Source organism: Lissotriton helveticus, chromosome 7 (genome assembly GCF_964261635.1).
Source record: "Lissotriton helveticus chromosome 7, aLisHel1.1, whole genome shotgun sequence".
NCBI classification, from domain to species: Eukaryota; Metazoa; Chordata; class Amphibia; order Caudata; family Salamandridae; genus Lissotriton; species Lissotriton helveticus.
The window spans coordinates 1,961,257,469-1,961,281,200 of NC_136068.1; the positions used below are offsets into that span (position 1 = coordinate 1,961,257,469).

The 23,732-nt window shown below is 46.8% G+C and overlaps 1 protein-coding gene across 1 annotated transcript in view; it reads left to right on the forward strand.

Annotated features, from left to right (window-relative positions):
- Positions 1-23,732, forward strand: part of LOC144770018 (putative cation-transporting ATPase 13A4) — a 380,863-nt gene that overhangs the window by 237,735 nt on the left and 119,396 nt on the right. The window contains exons 22-24 of the mRNA XM_078654211.1: positions 6,433-6,529; positions 7,667-7,739; positions 18,272-18,446. Coding sequence (XP_078510337.1) covers positions 6,433-6,529; positions 7,667-7,739; positions 18,272-18,446 — 345 coding nt within the window. The remainder of the gene's footprint in view (positions 1-6,432; positions 6,530-7,666; positions 7,740-18,271; positions 18,447-23,732) is intronic.

Genomic DNA, 23,732 nt, shown 5'->3' on the forward strand with positions numbered 1-23,732 from the left:
AGGTGAGTTTTGATCTCTTTTTTCTTAATTCCCGCTCACTGGAGCTTGGAGGTTTCCCCACCTTAGTAACCTCAACACAAAAGGCACTTCGTAATCTGGACGGTGGAATTTCAGTGGTACTCCCTCCAACACACAGCCGCTTCAGCATCTGATGCCGTCAACACAGGAGACAGATCTTGGCGGAGTCTGCCGGACCACGTTGCTCTTGCCTGCAGTGTGCAGCCAACATCTAAATCGGATTTGCAGACCACCAAGGTGCTGGGCGAGAAGACTACCAGAATAGCGGCGGTGGGGCCAAAGCCGCCAATATCTAAATCTGGCCCCATCTTTCATAACTCCGTTTCTACTTATTCGATTTTGGCTTTTTTGTCTTGTTTTGTTTTTTAAAATAAGCTCTATTTTCTAACCAAGTGTTGATTTTTTTGTGTGTGAGGTTTTCACTGTTTTATTGTTTTAAGTGTTGCACAAATACTTTACACATTGTCTCTTAAGTTTAGCCTGGTTGTTCTGTGCCAAGAGGGTGAGCAAAGGTTAATTTAGGGTGTGTATCTGACTCAGACTGGCTAGGATTGTGGTCCCTACTTGGACAGGGTGCGTACCTCTGCCAACTAGAGACCCGATTTCTATGATTGGTGAACTTGTGCTTGCGCAGTGCCTTACAGTACATTGCTATACACAACTATCCACCATGAATGAGACCCTTGTCAGAGAGGCTGAGGTATTCCACCATGAATGAGACCCTTGTCAGAGAGGCTGAGGTATTCCACCATGAATGAGACCCTTGTCAGAGAGGCTGAGGTATTCCACCATGAATGAGACGCTTGTCAGAGAGGCTGAGGTATTCCACCATGAATGAGACCCTTGTCAGAGAGGCTGAGGTATTCCACCATGAATGAGACCCTTGTCAGAGAGGCTGAGGTATCCCACCATGAATGAGACCCTTGTCAGAGAGGCTGAGGTATTCCACCATGAATGAGACCCTTGTCAGAGAGGCTGAGGTATTCCACCATGAATGAGACCCTTGTGAGAGAGGCTGAGGTATTCCACCATGAATGAGACCCTTGTCAGAGAGGCTGGGGTATTGCACCATAAACGAGACCCTTGTCAGAGAGGCTGAGGTATTCCACCATGAATGAGACCCTTGTCAGAGAGGCTGAGGTATTCCACCATGAACGAGACCCTTGTCAGAGAGGCTGAGGTATTCCACCATGAATGAGACCCTTGTCAGAGAGACACATTGCATCTTAAGTTGAGCCTGACTGCTCTGTGTCAAACTACAAGTGGTGACCGCAGCTTAATTTAGGATGTGTATCTGACTTACCCTGACTAGGATTGTCGTCCCGAAAGGGTGCGTACCTCTTCCAACTAGAGACCACATTTCTAACAGTGATGCTTGAGGAATTAATAAACAATAACTGTCTTCCAAGCGCAAAGAAAAAAAATGTAATATGTTAGCCAAGTGATTTTATGCTCCCCATCCAAGGCAAAGTTTTTCATAACATTTTGGCTACGAACAATTTTCCTTTTTATGTCGTATGGAGGCCCATAAAGAGAGGGGCCAAAGTTCATTCACATCCTCCAAATGTGATTGATTACTTCTACGTGTCAGATAGTGATAGTGAACACCTAAAAAATCTATTTTCTTCACATTGGAGATTAGGGATATTGGCGAAGAGCCTACGTTCACCACTATAACATGCACAGGAGGCACTTTTGGCGTGATACAAATCAATCATTGGGTTAATTACTTTTGAATCCAGAATAGCTGCAAACTCCAAAAGCATCAACAGATTTCAATAATTGTAGACCCTGTGGTTGTATCACCATAATCCACCTCCCATGTTAGCTATGCCTTAGTCAGGAATTAAACAGCCGTTAAATTCCTGCATTAAGGCATAGTTAACAGGATTTAAAATATCGCTACCCATCGTTGATGATATCACGAAGCTGGGGTGGCGATATTTTCCCATGGTGTTTTCGCCGGCACGCCTCCTTTGCTTCTCCTTAGAGATGCAAAGCGAGGCGGGAACAAAACGGGAGCTGACTCAAGGAAACACGCGCTAGCGTGCACTTGCAAATAATGTGATACAATTATCGCCGTTTTTCACCCAGAAATGGACGCTAAAGCGCCGATAATGATATCTTCAGCCCTTGATGATATGCCCTAAAGTTGGGAAGCTGGTGCTAATCCTATGAGCATTTACAAAATTTGTAGCGCACACTAAATTGTTCAGTGACACCCCCCACCCGCCTGGAATTGTGGGTGAAGTGTAGGAAACGGCACTCATTGTTTGAGAGAACCGCTGTACTCACAGTGTCATGAAGAGACGTGTGGGCGTTGAAACCACCTGACATTCATATAGCATAGCCACCGCGTATCATATTCATAAGAAGTTTCATAACAGCAGAGAGAGTGTCAGCATTAGGAGAACTGATCATTGCAAGAAATGTACTATGCACAGCTTCAAACCATGACACATACTAAGATCTACATTTTGAACATTCAGCAAGTTTAAGTGCTGTGTTTTGAACTTATATCTAAACATGAGGTGGCCAAAAAACAAGTGATCCACCTTTGACGTTGCTTCCAAGCAGGGACAGGCATCTGTTGCATGAGCTGAAGATCCATCCACACAGATATTCTTTCCTCAGCTCATGTTTCTTGTCCTGTGGTGAGGTAAGGTGCATTTACTGACAAAGGCAAACCAATCTTAGTTTTAAAAAAAATCAGCAAACCCACAATATCCAAGGAGACCATTGACAGCTGATTGTGGCCCCCACAGGGAAAGGCTTCACTCCACAATGGAGAGATGTTTGTATTAGATAATCAAAATATAAGCAGATGTTTTCTAAAACTGGAATGCATCATCACCTCCCTATGATTGCAGTTTATTTCCAACTCATCCTTCATCCCAACCTTTGACCCCAGAAACACACAGCGGGGCACAACATCCAAGGCACTCTCAGGGACCTCCTCGGCCAATCACATGACAGACAATGCTGCACCTGAAGCTCATGTCCAAAGCGCCTCTGGAAATAAGGGTCATATTTACAAGAGAATGGCGGAGCATGGCGTTCAGCTACAATTGCTAGTGCCGCGTTCCGCCATTCTGAAAACGCAGAGATGCACCGTATTTACAAGACTGTGGTACACTCCTGCATTTCCCCTAGCACTGGCCCTAAATTTAGCTTCTTATTGCCAACGTGGGCACCATAGTGCGAGTGTGGGGAACGTGCGGGGAACGATTGTTCCTGCACATAAACAGCCAGTGGTTTCGATTTGTAACTTGTATGTGTTCTGCTTTATGCAGCACACGTAGAAGTCACGACTCATCAGTTTAAAATGATTGTTTATCTGCAGGAAAGGACACCAATTTTCTTTTTCTATATGTGCTGCAGAATGCTGCGCACATATACACAGCAAAACTAGGAGACATTCATCATTTCTGAGAAGTGTGGAGAAGTGTGGCTCACTGGTTAGAGGCGGCAGACCTGGAAGCAGAGGTCAGCCCGGGACCAGGGTTCGATTCCTGGCTCGGCAGGGTCTTGAGTCCTAAAATGTCCATGGACTCGACAATTCTCGCTCCGATGCCTACTCGATTCACGGGTTCACACTTTGCGACTCTGGGCAATAGCTTGCTTAATCTCCACATCGGCCCCTCGTGGCGGGATGCCTGGCCTACCAGGACGGGTTCCCAAAGCAGGCGCTTAGAAACCGCTTGGTGATTTGCGCTTTATAAATTCCTGTACATTTACATTTCTCATTGTTTTGCCAGGTTAAGACCAGATTTTCCCTCGTCTTATTTTTGGTGATGCCTTCTTTATACCCCACCCTTGTAAATAGGGCACAGCATGGACATGGATAGGTGATGTTGTGAAGAGCCCGCTACAACACCCATTGCCCGCCCCTTTCACGCTCAGTGCTGCAAGAAAGGGGGCTTTATTCACAAGGTGGCGGCAAGCCACATTAAGGGCCCGATGTAGGTGGCAAATACCGGTCGGAAACGGCCGCATTCGTCCGTTTCCGACCGGTATTTGGCATTTTGAGATGTAGGGGGCCAGATTTTACAGATTCTGTATTTTTACCGATTCGGTACCTTCCAGATGTAGGTGGGACTCTTCTGAGTCCCACAGGCCTTTAGGAGTCAGTATTTTACCACCCAATCCAATTGGGTGGTGAAATACCGAATCCAGGTGTGCATGCACACCTGTGCCATGTGACACACAGACATGCCCTTAGGGCATGCCTGTCTGCCACATGGCACACATGCCTGTAATTGGGGTGCAAGAGGGTGTCAAAGTGACACCCCCTGCACCCTTGCAAGAATAGATAGTTACCGAATCGGTATTCCACATTGATTCCTATGGGCTTTAAGGCCCATAGGAATCAATGGGGGATACTGATTCGGTATTTACAGAATCTGTAAATACCGAATCTTACAGATTCGGTATTTACCGAATCAGAATTACCTACATTTCCCTCCCTCTAATTTACCACTTCTTAAATACCGAATCGGTATGATTCTGTATTTTAGAAGTGGTAAATTAGATTTACCTACATCGGGCCCTATGTAGAATAACACCGCCTTGTAAATAAGGCAAAGGGACTAACGCCACCAGAACGTCACAAAAAGTGACGTTCCTGTGGCGGTGGGGGCTTGTAAATATGCCCCATGTTTACTTTTAGTGTGCGTGAGATACTTCATTTATCCAACAGAAACATACTAGCGCGCCACTTTTATGATATGTATCTCCCTTATACGGTTCCTTGCAAGGTCGCTCTTTCTATAGATCTTGCAATTGGACCTGGTAAAACTAGTTATATAAAAATCCAAGCCTCCTAAAGTGATACCTAACAAAAGAAATGTAAATCTTTGAAGCTTTTACTAAAGAAAGTGTTTAGTAAACAGATGGTTGAAAGATTACAGCTGTTTGTGCTGGAACTACTCACATGGAGTTTCAGGAATTGAGGGAATGGAGGGATAACTGATGCAAGATCTAGCATGAACCTGGATGTAAAACAAGCACAGCTTTGGTTCAACAGGTGGGAATGGACTTGTCTAAAGGGCAGGTGAGAAAAACACCCCCTGCTGAGGTCTGTGTGCAATGTGGAGGTCACACAGGTTTACTGTAAAGCAGAATGTTGCCCTTTAGTTTTGTTTTATGGGTGATGCATCCAAATAGGTGGGGCTCATGGAATAGACTCCTGAAGGATGAAAGCCTCAGCCCACACAGCTGATGGTAGAGTAATGGAGCCTGTGATCTGATAGTCACCCACAGACCTTCACAAGGGGCACCTGCTCTGCTGATGCCGCCGCCCTGGAACTCAAGCTTGTGATCTGTAGAGCTCTTCAGTTATCCCATGCAAGGCATGTATGACTGAACCAACCTGCTTTTTTTGTATTTTGTATTCTGGTACTTTCAGTTCATTTATAATAACAAATGAAAATTAAACCAGGATAAAAAGAACAAATCAGGACTGGAGGAAATCAGGCAAAATGCGTGAGTATCGCTGAGAATACAGCGATATTCACGTATTAGCGACAAAATGCTCTTAGCCATGTTATCCACCTCCCATTGGATAACATGGCTAAGAACTGGTCTGAGCAGGCGTTGGTTTTTGGCGATAGCAGGAATATTTCCATCGCTACGCTTGCCTTGCTAATAAGCGACAGTGATGTTAGCGACTGCTTACAGTCGCTAACAGGTTGGGTACGCCCACTTTGCATGTCATTAGCGATAAATATCGCTGACATGCAAAGCGGGCCCCAAACTGCTCGCTATCGCCTAAGAGCTGTCGCTAACTGATGTTAGCGACAGCTTGCTAATAGAGCGATAGAGTTATCGCTGCTTAGTGGCCGAAAACGGCCGCTAAACCGGCGATAATTGCCTATCGCCCGCCTTGGTAATATGCCCCTTGGTGCTTTCTGTAGATGCATTTAATCCACTGAGTTTACAGAATTTTGACAGTCATATAATTGTTGTAAAACTGAAATGGAGTGCCAAATGCATCAAGGTCTTAGTGATCAGTCTCAAATATTGCTAAAACTAAGATGTAGGGGCATATTATCAACACAGGCGATAAAATTATCGCTGCTTTTATCGGCAGAAAACTGCCGCAAAAGCGGCTTTAGCGGCAGTTTTCGGCCAATAAAAGCAGCGATAATTTTATGGCCTGTGTTGATAATATGCCCCGTAGTTTTTACTCTGCATTAAATATCTGCTTACGGTTGCGTTAAGACAGGAGGGAGTCTTAGTTACACAGTTCCTCCCGTTCCGATTAAGAAAGTCTTGAAACTACTAGTAGCATCTGGAAACCTCTTGTAATCCATGTTCTCCAATTTCACGGTCCATGGATTTTACACGTGTGTGAATCTACATAGATCGCTTCTGTAGCACCGTTTTAACCTCGCTGTGTTATTCTCTCAACAGGGAAGGACGGTGCACACTCGCGTCTTCATTCTGCATCTCCAAGTACATCATTGGCACCTGCATCACTGCTTTCCTGTCCGCCCTTCTCCTTCTTTGGGTAAAAATCAAACCATTGACTTCTTTCATATACAAAATGTCTTGTTTATTATTGTGCACAAAAAACCGGATCCTCACAGAAGAAACATATGAAAATAATTGTTTCCGGCAATCATAGACGTGGGAGGATATGTGGTCTAGAAGGTTATAGGATATATGGTCATATAGAGGATATATGGTCTACTGTAGCTCTTTGGATAGTTGGGAGATGTTATTCTCATGTTCTATTGATGATATGATCTAACCTTCCTGCTTCCTTAGGAGGGGGAGGGTTTGAGGGGGTCTGATTCAGTTCATGTTCCTCCCACTGTTCCATCTCATGTAATATGACCCATAGTAGAGGCGCCCATACATTGTGATATCTCGCTATAGCCTATATATATATATATATATCGCCCATAAATAGTAGTCTCTAACTTTGGCCTCTTCAGCCTTCTACCTCTATTTCTATCAAATACGGTAACTAGACATCAAGGGGATGTTATCAATTTTGTTCCAACAGTGTCAGAATGCATTTTTACAAGTTATATGTTTTGTTATTTTGAAATGCTCATGCTGTATGTGTAGATTGTGTCCTTCAGCAGAAGGAAATGCAATAATGTAATAATCCATTCGCCCTGGGATAATTGTGTATAGACTTACCTAAATTCATTCAAGATTACACAATATATCTGTCAGTTAACAAATGTGTTAGAATGTTTCATATGTAATCTATAGGCACTGTAAATGTATTTAGCAATTATCCTAAAATACGCAATGGAAGCCTTGGTCCATTTGTCAGAAAAAAAACTGATACATTTTGCAAAGTGAAAGAAATATTAAGAGTTTGCTGTGAAAGAGACAGAAAAAGCTGGTACTTCTGTGAACAGCAAGTAGGTAAAAAAACACAGAACAATGCAAATCTTCCCTTACATAGTAACAATATAGCACACCACTAAAATGAATAAGAAAACCCCACATTCCTGATCTGCTTATCTGCATTGACAGTGATATGATTGCAGGTAGCAATGGGTGTCAACAGTGACCTGTTCCTGGCAGTGATTTCAATTGTATGCTAGCGTGTGTTCGTACTAAAGTTGTGGCTAATCGTATCCATAACGATGCATTGACTAACTTATGCCTTCTTCTCTCTTCTTAGAAAAAAACCTTTTTGGCAGAGTATCAATATCTCATTCACGATATGGCCATTTTCATCCCCACTTACCTGACAAGTAAGCTGTTTTATTAATCTGTTTTACAAGCATATGTATGTCTTATCATTCCACATGTACTATATAATATCATATGTATCACAATAGACAGTACATTTGCAGCTTTGTGAGGATTCACTATGCTTAACTCTACATTTACGTACCTCATATATATGTATGTATATTACCTACTGGCGGTCGCCAGTACGCAGTTATAGTTAGGACCTATTATCCATAGAAAATCCGCAACATTCTATTTGGAATAACTTTGGCGCCGGTTGACGAATCTTCACGAAATCTTCGAAACTGGTGGCCTGTTCCGGTCGGCTCCTATCCTAAAAGTCTCGGGGTGATTTTTCAAGCAGGGGCTGAGAAAAAATGGGGGGTCCCAAAAGGTGTTTCCCCATGTATTTTTCGATAGGAACCGTTCATCGCGGCTACAGCCGAACTGCTGAACGGAATTACAACAAATTTGGTAAATAGGTAGCCCTTGGTTCAGACTCGTGCCCTTTGGTTAAATGGTGTAAATCTGTTCAGTAGTTCCTGAGAAAATCAAAAGTAAAATCATAGATATATCTATGGCCACAGTGGATCCACGCATCCTGAGCGCACCGTGAGCGCACCCTTAGGATCACGCGCTGCATTCTCATTGGTTGTCAACTGTCTGTCAACACTCCAAACCAGGAAGTGTTGGCAGCCATTTTGTGCCTCGGTAGAAACGAGGGTCAAGAAATCAGTGGAACAAGTGTTCAAAACTTATAAAGGGGGCACGGTAGAAATATCTTGACCCTCTGGACCTGCTTAGGGGGGGTCCCACAATGTGTGCAGTGTGCATAGATCTGCCGTAAAAAAATAAAAACGAAGCGCAGTCTCCAGTGCTTGTTTAAAAATTAGCTACCGGGGGGGCAAAATCCCGGGGTCTAAAATATTAAATTAGACGGGGGTCCAGAGGGGCTCTGCAGCCCGGGGACCGCCGTCCCTCAGTGGTACAAAATAAATGGGTGGGGGGCTGCTGTGTCTTATTATTATTATTATTATTATTATAATTGCATTTATTGAGCGCGCAGCTACCCGAAGGTTTCCCGGCGCTAAAGAAAAACAGAAGGTGAGTGAGTTTAAGAGGGAATCAGGACACAAATTAAGTATTAAAAAGCCAGGTCTTAATTCCTTTGCGGAATGTCAAGTAACAGATTTCAGATCGCAAGGATTGGGGCATGGAGTTCCATAAGGACGGTGCCAGTAGAGCAAACGAGCGGCCGCCCATTTTGGCTCTGTTGACCCGAGGGATCAGAAACTTGTTTTGTGTGGAGGATCTCAGCGTACGGGAAGGAACATAATGCTGGACTAAGGAGGATAGGTATTATGGGGCTTTACCCATTTTAATATGGTGCATTATGCAGAGAGCTTTAAATTTTACTCGGCTCTCAATGCGCAACCAGTGCAACTTGCGTAGATGGATGGAGGCCGATGACCTGGCAGGCAAGTTACAGAGGAGGCGGACTGCCATATTCTGGACCACCTGAAGTTTCTTTGTTACCTCCTTACAGGCACCCAGAAGCAGAATGTTCCCGTAGTCCATGCGTGAGGTGACCAGGGCCTGGACCACTGTCCTCAGGGTATCAGCTGGAAGCATCCACGTGATTTTTCTCAGCCACCTTATGATGGTAGTACAGGTGGCAGAGACTTTTACAACATGTTGCTTAAATGACAGCTGGTTGTCGAAAAAGACCCCGAGGTTGCGAACTGAGGCTGAAGGGGTAGGAGTGGGACCCATCTGATGAGGCCAATGTTGAGGGCCCCAGAGAGAGGTGAGAGGGCCGAATAGAAGTAGCTCAGTTTTGTCACCATTCAGTTTTAATTTATGTCTGTGCATCCAGTTGTCGATTTGTTCCAACCCGGACTGTAGAGAGGACGTAGGAAGATGTTTGTTGGTGGATAGCGAATAGACGATTTGTGTATCGTCTGCGTAAGAATAGATCGTGAGGCCTGCTTGCTCTGCCATAAAGGCAAGAGGTCTCACGTAGAGATTGAAAAAGAGAGGGCTAAGAATGTCTTGGGGTGCCTACCCCCAGGACACTGCTGTTTGCTATGGCACGGCAGGAGTCGAGGTTCTCGCTCTGTCATAGGAAACTTGAGGGCATATTAACAAGGGCCATTTTGCAGAATAAAATTAAAAAATTAAAAATGCGTGAAAATTATATTGTCCTGTTTACTAGGCGATGCTAAGATGCATTAACGCATGTTAGCAGCCGGTTTGCTAACGGCTCGCCTCGCATCTGCAATGAGTTGAAATGTTGGCGTTCCCAGAGGAAAGGTAGGTGTTTCTATGAGAATATAAAAAGGAAGAGGGAGGTATGACAACAGCGTTGTATTTACAAGGCGACCCTGGATTTGAGGACCGATAGCAAAACTCTTGCTAATTGCGGTTTATGTCAGATCCTAACATTTGTTCTGAAGTAGACTTAAGCATGTTTAATATGCGAGTTTCATTGATATGCTAAGTCCACAGTCTTATATTAAAAAGCTTTTTACTTGCGAACATGAATTATCGCTGTATTTATCGCAATATTGGGGGCATATTTACAAGGACAGCGTTAAAATTATCATCGCTTTAGCGTCAGGAAAGTGAAGCTAAAGCGGCCATAATGGGCTTAATAATAAGCTCTTGAGAATTCCAATAGAAGCCCAGGTTTACACTAGAACATTTTAACGCTGTCCTTGTAAATATGCCCATTACAGACTCCTAATTTTACCGTAAAAAAAATGATCACCTACTACTAATTTTTATTCTTCCCGGGATCCCATCCCATGGGCGTATATACAACATTGGGGACCGTGGGTGGAGCCCAATGTCTCTATGGTCCCAGCCAGCTCCCTGCGTCCTTCAGAAGCTGCCATTATTTTTCCACACGGGGACCTGCTAATATGCAGCTCCCCGTAGGAAAAATCAATCTGCTTTGCATTTTGAAAGAGAGAGCAGGTTTTCGTGTTCTCTCTTTCAAAATCCAAACCAAGGGCCCGATTACGATTGCGGTGAATCCGCATCCTCCGGGCCGGCGGAAGCCACCGCCGGCCCGGAGGATGCAGATTCACCGCTGCAGTGGCTACAAAGACCCCCCGCCAGATTAGGATGGCGGTAGGAGCAGCGGCAGACGGCAGGTCCGTCCGCCGCTGATCCGCGAGGTGTAGCCTGATATTTGGTGGCGGTGTCTGCAAGACACCGCCAGCCAAATTAGGAAGCATGTGTAAACATGCTTTTCAACAGCTTTTTTTTTGCCGTGGGAAAGCATGTGGACCTTTGCTTCTGGGGGGCCCTTGTGGGCCCCCAGGGTGAAGGGGGCTGGGGGTGCACATGGGGGGTTTTGCATTCATAAAGCGGCAGGCACCGCGTGGTGCCTGCCGCTTTGTGCATGCAAATGCAATGCATGCAGTTTTAACATTGCGGCGGGTGCTGCTTCAAGCAGCACCCGTCGCAATGTTAACATACAGGATGTGACCCCTAAGTTTTGGAATATGGACAATCCCGTCTCCCATTTAAATAGCCACGAAGTATTTAGTGAAGTGCATACTGTGAAACGTGAAGCAGCAGTGTCTGATTGGGATCGATAAAGAATTGCCCATTGTTGAGTACATGGGGTTTTGTAACATCAGTGGCTATTGCTCGTGCCCTCTTTTGAAGGTAATTCGAAGAGTTGTGTACTTCTTTATCTCCTAATGTACATAGTGTTCTGTCGTCTTAGTTTGCTTTCCCTTCTGTCATGTAGAAGATCCTGGGTAAATATAACTGCTTCTGTACAGCCAGCACCTTTGAACCCTACCCCAAATTGCTTACTGCCTGTTACCATAGTAACAGTTCATGGAACAGTTATCTGAGCACACAGGTCACAAGTTCAGCACACAATGTTGCTAATCAAAACAGCACGTGTGCTTGACTTTTCAAAATTTGCCATAGGAACCATTAATCGCAGCTACAGCCTCTTATTGTAAAGGTAGAAGAGCTGGTAAAGAGTTAGACCGTGTATTACACTTCCAGTTATAAACACCATTCTTTGCCTAGTAAAACTTTGAGCCCAGTCAGTTATTCTTTTACAAATTAAGGGGTATCATTTTAACGGCTTCTTCGTAAATATGCCCCTAAGTACTGTGTTAATGTCAAATGTGAATTGGGTGCAGAATAGTACAGAGACATTTTGTAGTCTAGGAGACTGCCACCTTCCCGTAAATTATTTACTAATTGTAAGAGGAGTTCAAGCCAACTTAAGTCCGGGATTGTCATACTCAGGATCTTTATTTTAATATGCAGGGCGTGCCTTGGCAGTCTTTGAAGCCTCGGTGGTGCTAGGCAGTTCCTTATTTGTTTTGTGATTTCACGGGCAGTATTTACGGTGTTATAAAGTGATACACTCATAGAACTCTTGTAGTTGTATACTTATTCTGGATTTATGTGCCTAAGAGTTAGTTACATTATTGTTTGTTGGTCCACTGTAATGTTAAATAGTATTGAGTTTAAAATCTTCTCTAAAGAGATGATTATCACACTAAATAATAGTCAAATGTTGTCAGAAAATAAGACGTATACACTCAGTGATGTTTTTTTTTAATTATCCTTTATTAAAACAGAAATAATTAAATAGAAACGTAACTTTAATAGAACAGTATAATAAACAAAACGTGGGATGGACTCCAGTGGTAGCAGCATAGATAACCTGCAAGACAAAAATGAAACATAAGTATGTGTGCTATGTGGAAGAGGTAAAAAAAAAAAAGCTAGTTCGAATTAAAAGATCATAGTGAAAATGGAAGGTAGGGTAGTGGGTGGGAAGTGAGAAGGGGAGGGAGAGATAAAAGTAGAGAGGCAGGACGAGATGGAGCGTCGGTTTATTGCACTCAGTCCTTAGTGTTTACTGCCTGTTAGTCTTTTGTCTATGACGCAGGGATCTGTGATATAGAGTGTGCTTTAAGCAGTCTTTAAAATTAAATATATGAAGCCAGATATTTTGGGCCATATTATGAAGGAAGGGCGATAACATTATCGCAGCTTTAGCGGCAGCAAACCGCCGTTAAAGCGACAATAAGAGGTTTATAATATGGTGTTGTGAATTTTCTTAGAAGCTCAGGTTTTGGTGTGAACCTGGAATTCTATGGGAATTTAAAAGGGCATATTATCAATCCTTTATAGTCGCTTTAACAGCAGTTTCCTGGCATAAAGTAGTGATAATGTTATCACCGTTGTTTGATATTATAGTCGTACATTACTACTTACTGTAAAATCGATTGTATGCACCTGTGCACCCAGAGTGTTGCATCCCAGTGCCTACCCCGCAATGTGTTCAATTGTAGGTATTGCACGCTAAGGCTTCACAGCTCACCTGCCACCACTGTATGGAAGAGCAGGTCTCCACGATGGAACGGTGCCTTGATACCTCAATGGTAGGTGTTACACTGCTCAGGGCAGCATTGCTGGTGAGAGTTCCCGCTCAGCCCCTTTCCTCCAATCAATTAATTTCTGTAAAGAGAGAAATAATGTAATGCTGTAAATGCTTGAAGGTAAATGAATGTTTATTTTAAGCTTGATAGATAATAGGAGTTGAGTGCATCCTTCGTTTTTGAAGTACGATCAATCGTTAGTGGTAATGGTGGTTCAAAGAGGAGTTGGAGTGCACGAGAAAGCACAAGGTTAAATAATAATATATTATGGTAATGTTTATATACATAGGAATAGAGCGTATGCTAGAAGCTTAATGTTCGCGTGCAATGCAGTGGCGGGAGCCTGTGTGCATGTACACTCAGTAAGGAGCTAACTACAGTGTCCTAAAAGCCAACACCACGTGTCTGTAGAGCAGCGCTTGTTGGTGGCTGAGGTCTATAGTATGGTCCAGTAGGTCCTTAAAATTAGAATGAGGTAAAGGAAACATCGCTTATTCTCACATGCACACTCAGGGTAGTGTACTCCACCCCCCTCAGAATCACCCTCAACAGGAGTCTGTAGGGCAGCTCTGCTCGTAGGCTTAGGCCTATCTTATTGTACAGATGCTATTTAATATGAGACAGAGGTGTGACTGAATGAGGTGAAAGATTACAAATTAACATAATACTTGGCAATATTGTTTATTCACACGTGTGCAGTGTGACTTATGCATCCCACCCCTCTCGCAGGCTCGCGCTGAAGAGGTGTCTGTAGATAAATGCCCGCGGGCTGACATCTACAGTATGGTCCAGCAAGTCTTTAAAATGATTCAGAGACGAGAGTGAATAAGGGGAGAGATCGCATCATTATGCAGGACAATATAGTTTGTTCGCACCGCATTTATTTGGAGGCCTTGTGCACCTAGGCCGCTCTGCTTACCTGTTGCAAACACTACTTTTAGCAGATGTCTCAACTTGTATTCTGCTTTGGATCTATACTGCGGACAGCATTGAATTTAGCCTTGATTTATTAATCTGCACTCTGGACAGCAGTGTTCATAACTTGAAAAGTGAAAGAGAAACAGTGAGAGAGAGAAAGAGTGAAGAGAGGAAGAGAGAGAAAGGAAGAATGAGAGAGAGAGAGGAAGAGAGAAAGAAAGAGATTGAAAGTGTGAGAGAGAGAAAGGAAGAGATGGAGCAGGAGAGGGAATGTTGACACTGGAGAAAATCTTCGCAGCTCACTTTTTTGCCACCGGTGTGTGTCCAATTACGTGCTGGGCTATAATGTACCCTCAACTGTAGTGATCTGAAAGATAGTATACAATTAGTAATTGCAGAGTACATACAACGCAACACGTATTTTTCTGTGTTGCGCCTATGCACACCCAGCCTGCTGTATTCCATCAACTCCCACTGCAAGTAGGTGTCTGTGCGCTCTTTTCTTCCTAGGGTTCTGTACCCCATGCACTACCACTGCACAGCGGTGACTTGTCATTACTGGGCACCCAGACTGCTGCACCCCATCCACTCCCAGTGCCTGGAGGTTATTGTCCATTCATGCGCACTCAGGTTGCTGCACACTATCCAATCTCACCGCCCAGAGGTGACTTGTCGCTGCTGCAGAAAGAAGCCTCTCTGCTCACCTTGTGCCACCGGCGTGTTTCAAATACTGTCCACCACGTGCCGAAGCAACTTTCTCAGGCGTTGTTAGGATGGCCACGCATCATCGCAGATTACTCAGACGTTGAGCTTTGGTGGTGTTGGGGGGGTGGTGGTGAGGGATGTCAATACGTGAAGCACAACCTGTTAGATAAAAAGGAAGATAAGATTGTGCGCCATTTTTTCATCAAAGGAGAGGGGAGGATAGAGAGTGAGAGAGTGACACTGAAAAGAATATTCACAGCTCACCTTTCTGTCACCGGTGTGTTTCCCACCACGTGCCAGAACATAGTAAAACTTTGCTTACCTATGTTTATCATCGACATTCTGGACACAATGTTTTGTCCCACGATATTTTTGTTTCCGATCTACTGCCTATACATCCTGGACTGCCTAGGGTTCTTGTCTGTTCATTTTATCCAACACATGGCCTAAGTCTCACACAGAAACTCACATACATAGACTTGCACACACACATACACACATGAATAGTCTATCTTTCTTACCCATATACACAAAGACGCGGGTGCTTGAGATTAAACAGATCCAGAGAGAGGCTGTGTGCTATGACAAACAGGTGTATTAATGTCCACGCACAGATTTAACCTTCTTCGTGAAGTATCCCTTTGGTCACGAGTCTTTTCCTTACACTGTTAATCCTCACAATTAGGTTTGTCATTGTAACTTGACTTATGAGTCCCAGTTCATAACTCGAATACTCTGAGCTGAGGCTTCCTTGGGGCAAAATGCTATTCTGTGTTTGAATGGCTCCCCCTTCCCCTTAAACCACAGGAATTAAACTTCATCTCTTTGCTTCTCATTGCCAGTGCTTCTTTAATTTCTGGAGGACTCTAGCACCTTCCACCTGAAAAGAACAAAAAATGATGGTAAGAAAGGGTGTTGCTTTATGGCCAGTCTCTATCCATAGTGATAGAAGCTTGACTTTTATAGCAACCGGCCCTGCCCTCTTCCTTTCTCTGCCCCTCCCCTTTCATTCTCATTGGTTGAGAAACATTCTGGCAAAGCCCCTCCCCTTCCATTCTCATTGGATGAGAAACATTCTTGCCACTCCTTGCCTCTCCACTACTGGTCCTCCTGTCATGTGGCTCCGTTGTCTACAAATCTCCAGCTCTCACCCCTTCTCCTCACCAACAGTCCTTGGCTTTATCTGATATCTGATGTATCACAGATTATCCCCAATGCCTGAAACAGACAGTTCTCCATTCCCAGGGGTGTGAGTTTGCTCTCTCCATTCTGGAACAGGGATTCTGGTGAAAAATAAATATGTTTGTGCTGTTTTGGCATGCTACTATTTAGTGTTCTCTCTTGTTGATGGTGATCTCCTGTACTCCCGCTGCACGTCTCCCTCCCAATCACAGAGGTCTCTGGCGCGGACACTTCACCCTCTAGAGTTTGGTTCTGAGTGTATCATGAATTCACCTCTCACACATACATACACACTGAAGCACCTCTATCCATGTGCCAATACCTGTATATGCAATAAGACATAGACACACAAACATTCACACACACAACAAGGACATGCAGACACATAGACACACAAACATTCACACACACAACAAGGACATGCAGACACATAGACACACAAACATTCACACACACAACAAGGACATGCAGACACATAGACACACAAACATTCACACAACAAGGACATGCAGACACATAGACACACAAACATTCACACACACAACAAGGACATGCAGACACATAGACACACAAACATTCACACACACAAGGACATGCAGACACATCGACACACAAACATTCACACACACAACAAGGACATGCAGACACATAGACACACAAACATTCACACACACAACAAGGACATGCAGACACATAGACACACAAACATTCACACACACAACAAGGACATGCAGACACATAGACACACAAACATTCACACACACAACAAGGACATGCAGACACATAGACACACAAACATTCACACACACAACAAGGACATGCAGACACATAGACACACAAACATTCACACACACAACAAGGACATGCAGACACATAGACACACATCACTTTGATTGTCGACTGGATTTGGACTGTTTTATTATAATATTCGTAGGTTATTATGGATTCATGATGGAATTTCCAGATTATGCTTTGAATCAGCATCAGACTGAGATCATTTGCTTAACTGTATGTTGTATGAGGTGTAAATAGCTATGTGCGTTTGAGAGAGTAGTAAGCTCTTAGTGTTTTTAGAATGTGAGTATTGTAGGGGTTACTGTGCTTTAGCCATAGAGAGGGGGGTGGGGAAGGCTATAGCTGACACTGCTGCAAGTGTTTGCAGTTATCTTGCAGTGTTTGGCTTGTAAATGCAGGGCTGGCTGTAGGGCAGTGCGACGTGTGCAGCAGCACCTGGCGCTGACCTCAGGTGGGATACTGTGTTTAGCAATAACTTACGATTTAAAAGCAGCTGGTGCAGGGTTCCTTGTGCCTACAGATTTCAGACAGCAATACATGTGTCATGGTAACTCTTGTGATTAATGTTCTTGCTAGAGAGAGATCAAAGTTTTGTCTAGTGGCAGTTTTCACTCCCCTTAAAGTAGCACAGAGGGTTAGTGTGCCTGCTGCAAAGAATGTAAATGTAAATGTATAGGCATTTATATAGCGCACTACTTACCCGTAGGGTCCCAAGGCGCTTCCACCGCTGCGAAACCCTTCCTGGCTTCCCTGAGAGATGGTCCCTTAATGGGTATCTCCAGGGTGAGACCAGGCATCCCCGGCGGTCTGGTGGGGCCGTTAGTGAAGATGAGGTAAGCTAATGCCCAGAGTTGCCGAGTGTGAACGCTGATCAGAGTGGGCACCGAGGCGAGAGAATTATCGAGTCCGCTGACCCTGGTCCAGAAACCTGCCGCGCCGGGAATCGAACCCTGGTCCCGGGCCGTCCTCTGCTCTCGGGTCTGCCTCCTCTAACCAGTGAGCCACACTACTCACTGGAACAGGTCTGTATTTAAAGTGGATAGCTGAGTGGATTAGAAAAGCCAGCCTTTACCAGCGCTTTAAAACAAATGTGTGTGAGAGAGGGGTCTGGAGAGATCAGGGAGCCTTCTGCCGGGTGGGGGTGAGGGACTCTGAGCAGGAGATCATGGGGGGGGGGGGTGCTAAGAAAAGATTGTTGCACCAGGAGCCACCAGTGCTAAAGACGGCTCTGTGTAAATGCCATGATACCTGGTCATGCTATGCATCTTGTGATATCTGAAGGGGCTGATTGTTAATGCACATTATACTTCTTGGAGGTTTACATCTGCAGCAATATTGCACAAGAAACCTCTGCAGAATGATGAGTCAATACATTTCATTTTTAACTCTTATTAAAACTTTTACCCTTTGTCTTTTGGTCCTTCAGCATGTCCATGAAATTGTAAAATTGTAACCTAATTGCTGTTTTCAGGGTGTTCCCATCTGATGCCATCTACAGCTGGTGTCCATGTTTTCTTTTCTTTCAGTTACTTTAACCACCGCCTACCCCCAGCTGGCTCCATACAGACATGTCAAGAAGCTGATCTCGCTGCCTCTCCTGGTCTCCATTGGGGTCAATGGTGTCTGTGTCCTGGTCACCCTGGCGTGTGCTTTTGTCTTTGTCCAGTACCAGCCATGGTACGGCCCCACAGACGTCTTCAGGTAGAAACAATCTGCTGGGTTCAAACTTTCTTTGATGCCTTTTGAGTTCATCTTTAAACTGCAATTCATTTTCTGAGCCTTCTATGCAAAAAGTTTGGATTCAAAACTTGAGCAGACCAAAACTAAACTTTGGAAAAATAATCTAAATATTAAAAGCCTTTACATTGAAGAAATAATGAAGCACTTTGAAAAAAACTGAAAAAAGGTAACAAGAAAGAGGTACATTGAGAGCTGGGGAAATACAGAAGAATGGGTGTGGGATAGAGGTAGGTTGTGGGGAAAGCACCGGTCTGTAGGCTGGGGTAGGGGTGAGGGTTGAGGGATAGAGGTAGGTGTGGGGAAAGCACCAGTCTGTAGGCTGGGTTTAGGGGTGAGGGTTGTGGGATAGAGGGAGGTGTGGGGAAAGCATCAGTCTGTAGGCTGTGGTAGGGGTGAGGGTTGTGGGATAGAGGTAGGTGTGGGGAAAGCATCAGTCTGTAGCCTGGGGTAGGGGTGAGGGTTGTGGGATAGAGGTAGGTGTGGGGAAAGCACCAGTCTGTAGGCTGTGGTAGGGGTGAGGGTTGTGGGATAGAGGTAGGGTCTGGGGAAAGCACCAGTCTGTAGGCTGGGGTAGGGGTGAGGGTTGTGGGATAGAGGTAGGTGTGGGGAAAGCACCAGGCTGTAGGCTGGGGTAGGGGTGAGGGTTGTGGGATAGAGGTAGGTGTGGGGAAAGCACCAGTCTGTAGGCTGGGGTAGGGGTGAGGGTTGTGGGATAGAGGTAGGGTCTGGGGAAAGCACCGGTCTGTAGGCTGGGGTAGGGGTGAGGGTTGTGGGATAGAGGTAGGGTCTGGGGAAAGCATCAGTCTGTAGGCTGGGGTAGGGGTGAGGGTTGAGGGATAGAGGTAGGTCTGGGGAAAGCACCAGTCTGTAGGCTGGGGTAGGGGTGAGGGTTGAGGGATAGAGGTAGGTGTGGGGAAAGCACCGGTCTGTAGGCTGGGGTAGGGGTGAGGGTTGTGGGATAGAGGTAGGTGTGGGGAAAGCACCAGTCTGTAGGCTGGGGTAGGGGTGAGGGTTGTGGGATAGAGGTAGGGTCTGGGGAAAGCACCAGTCTGTAGGCTGTGGTAGGGGTGAGGGTTGAGGGATAGAGGTAGGTCTGGGGAAAGCACCAGTCTGTAGGCTGGGGTAGGGGTGAGGGTTGTAGGATAGAGGTAGGGTCTGGGGAAAGCACCAGTCTGTAGGCTGGGGTAGGGGTGAGGGTTGAGGGATAGAGGTAGGGTCTGGGGAAAGCACCAGTCTGTAGGCTGGGGTAGGGGTGAGGGTTGTAGCATAGAGGTAGGTGTGGGGAAAGCACCGGTCTGTAGGCTGGGGTAGGGGTGAGGGTTGTGGGATAGAGGTAGGTGTGGGGAAAGCACCAGTCTGTAGGCTGGGGTAGGGGTGAGGGTTGTGGGATAGAGGTAGGGTCTGGGGAAAGCACCAGTCTGTAGGCTGTGGTAGGGGTGAGGGTTGAGGGATAGAGGTAGGTCTGGGGAAAGCACCAGTCTGTAGGCTGGGGTAGGGGTGAGGGTTGTAGGATAGAGGTAGGGTCTGGGGAAAGCACCAGTCTGTAGGCTGGGGTAGGGGTGAGGGTTGAGGGATAGAGGTAGGGTCTGGGGAAAGCATCAGTCTGTAGGCTGGGGTAGGGGTGAGGGTTGAGGGATAGAGGTAGGTCTGGGGAAAGCACCAGTCTGTAGGCTGGGGTAGGGGTGAGGGTTGAGGGATAGAGGTAGGTGTGGGGAAAGCACCGGTCTGTAGGCTGGGGTAGGGGTGAGGGTTGTGGGATAGAGGTAGGTCTGGGGAAAGCACCAGTCTGTAGGCTGGGGTAGGGGTGAGGGTTGTAGCATAGAGGTAGGTGTGGGGAAAGCACCGGTCTGTAGGCTGGGGTAGGGGTGAGGGTTGTGGGATAGAGGTAGGGTCTGGGGAAAGCATCAGTCTGTAGGCTGGGGTAGGGGTGAGGGTTGAGGGATAGAGGTAGGTCTGGGGAAAGCACCAGTCTGTAGGCTGGGGTAGGGGTGAGGGTTGAGGGATAGAGGTAGGTGTGGGGAAAGCACCGGTCTGTAGGCTGGGGTAGGGGTGAGGGTTGTGGGATAGAGGTAGGTGTGGGGAAAGCACCAGTCTGTAGGCTGGGGTAGGGGTGAGGGTTGTGGGATAGAGGTAGGGTCTGGGGAAAGCACCAGTCTGTAGGCTGTGGTAGGGGTGAGGGTTGAGGGATAGAGGTAGGTCTGGGGAAAGCACCAGTCTGTAGGCTGGGGTAGGGGTGAGGGTTGTAGGATAGAGGTAGGGTCTGGGGAAAGCACCAGTCTGTAGGCTGGGGTAGGGGTGAGGGTTGAGGGATAGAGGTAGGGTCTGGGGAAAGCACCAGTCTGTAGGCTGGGGTAGGGGTGAGGGTTGTAGCATAGAGGTAGGTGTGGGGAAAGCACCGGTCTGTAGGCTGGGGTAGGGGGTGAGGGTTGTGGGATAGAGGTAGGTCTGGGGAAAGCACCAGTCTGTAGGCTGGGTTTAGGGGTGAGGGTTGTGGGATAGAGGTAGGTGTGGGGAAAGCACCGGTCTGTAGGCTGGGGTAGGGGTGAGGGTTGAGGGATAGAGGTAGGTGTGGGGAAAGCACCGGTCTGTAGGCTGGGGTAGGGGTGAGGGTTGTGGGATAGAGGTAGGGTGTGGGGAAAGCAGCAGTCTGTAGGCTGGGGTAGGGGTGAGGGTTGTGGGATAGAGGTAGGTGTGGGGAAAGCACCAGTCTGTAGGCTGGGGTAGGGGTGAGGGTTGTGGGATAGAGGTAGGTGTGGGGAAAGCACCGGTCTGTAGGCTGGGGTAGGGGTGAGTGTTGTGGGATAGAGGTAGGTCTGGGGAAAGCACCGGTCTGTAGGCTGGGGTAGGGGTGAGGGTTGTGGGATAGAGGTAGGTGTGGGGAAAGCACCGGTCTGTAGGCTGGGGTAGGGGTGAGTGTTGTGGGATAGAGGTAGGTCTGGGGAAAGCACCGGTCTGTAGGCTGGGGTAGGGGTGAGGGTTGTGGGATAGAGGTAGGTGTGGGGAAAGCACCAGTCTGTAGGCTGGGGTAGGGGTGAGGGTTGTGGGATAGAGGTAGGTGTGGGGAAAGCACCAGTCTGTAGGCTGGGGTAGGGGTGAGGGTTGTGGGATAGAGGTAGGTGTGGGGAAAGCACCAGTCTGTAGGCTGGGGTAGGGGTGAGGGTTGTGGGATAGAGGTAGGGTGAGGGGAAAGCACCAGTCTGTAGGCTGGGGTAGGGGTGAGGGTTGTGGGATAGAGGTAGGTGTGGGGAAAGCACCAGTCTGTAGGCTGGGGTAGGGGTGAGGGTTGTGGGATAGAGGTAGGGTCTGGGGAAAGCACCAGTCTGTAGGCTGTGGTAGGGGTGAGGGTTGAGGGATAGAGGTAGGTCTGGGGAAAGCAGCAGTCTGTAGGCTGTGGTAGGGGTGAGGGTTGTGGGATAGAGGTAGGTGTGGGGAAAGCACCGGTCTGTAGGCTGGGGGTAGGGGTGAGGGTTGAGGGATAGAGGTAGGGTCTGGGGAAAGCACCAGTCTGTAGGCTGGGTTTAGGGGTGAGGGTTGTGGGATAGAGGTAGGTCTGGGGAAAGCACCAGGCTGTAGGCTGGGTTTAGGGGTGAGGGTTGTGGGATAGAGGTAGGTCTGGGGAAAGCATCAGTCTGTAGGCTGGGGTAGGGGTGAGGGTTGTGGGATAGAGGTAGGTCTGGGGAAAGCACCAGTCTGTAGGCTGGGTTTAGGGGTGAGGGTTGTGGGATAGAGGTAGGTGTGGGGAAAGCACCAGTCTGTAGGCTGGGGTAGGGGGTGAGGGTTGTGGGATAGAGGTAGGTGTGGGGAAAGCATCAGTCTGTAGGCTGGGTTTAGGGGTGAGGGTTGAGGGATAGAGGTAGGGTCTGGGGAAAGCATCAGTCTGTAGGCTGGGTTTAGGGGTGAGGGTTGTGGGATAGAGGTAGGTGTGGGGAAAGCATCAGTCTGTAGGCTGGGGTAGGGGGTGAGGGTTGTAGGATAGAGGTAGGGTGTGGGGAAAGCACCAGTCTGTAGGCTGGGTTTAGGGGTGAGGGTTGTGGGATAGAGGTAGGTGTGGGGAAAGCATCAGTCTGTAGGCTGGGGTAGGGGGTGAGGGTTGTGGGATAGAGGTAGGGTCTGGGGAAAGCACCAGTCTGTAGGCTGGGGTAGGGGTGAGGGTTGAGGGATAGAGGTAGGGTCTGGGGAAAGCACCAGTCTGTAGGCTGGGGTAGGGGTGAGGGTTGTGGGATAGAGGTAGGGTCTGGGGAAAGCACCAGTCTGTAGGCTGTGGTAGGGGTGAGGGTTGAGGGATAGAGGTAGGTCTGGGGAAAGCAGCAGTCTGTAGGCTGTGGTAGGGGTGAGGGTTGTGGGATAGAGGTAGGTGTGGGGAAAGCACCGGTCTGTAGGCTGGGGTAGGGGTGAGGGTTGTGGGATAGAGGTAGGGTCTTAAGACAAACTCCTAACTTCTGTGAATACCAAAAGTAGTAAGTTTAGGATTTTGTCTTAAGTTAGTTCTGTGAATCGGGCCCTTGGTTCTTCCTTGCACCAAACCCCCTCTGTCATTCTTCACTCCAGCTGGAGCTCAGGGTTCTTCACTCCCTGTTGTATCAAGTACAACCTCAATTTTGGGATTCAAGTAAACACCAGGATGCTCTCTTTGAGTGACAGCACGTTCTACAAGCACTTTATTCAATTATTCACATGGAATTGATTGTGCAGTTAGTACCATTACTTTGAAAATTAAATAAGAGTATCATATTCCTTTGTGTGTAGTAGTTATTATACATTCTGTACCTCTGCTTTTAAAAAGAAGTCAATCCAAGCATCCAACCGACTGGCGTTTTCTATGTGATAGTGATTGCTTCCCAGAGGCTGTCTTACTCTGGCCATGGAGGACACACAGCTGTGCAGTCCAGGAGCTTTGCGTCTGGTTCACTTCACTTGAAGCTGTACGCATGTGTTTAGGTGGTGATTGGTGCAGCACAGGGAGGCTGAGGTGGTTGAGCGTCCTGAGGTCACCGGTGGGTCTTCCTTGGTAGCAGAGGCGTGTTATACGTTTAATAAGCTCATCGAAGCCAGGAAGGCCAGGTTGGATAATGTTCCAATAGCCAAGAGCGCGGGTCTCTTCCCAGTGTGTTGGAAGAGTGAATGTGATCCAGAATCAAACTCCACACCAGAGGAACACACATGGTGGTGTGTCATGGGCGAGGGAAACATTTCCCTGCTCGAACTGATTTACCTCTATGATTTGCAAGTTCACTAAAACACTTCTGC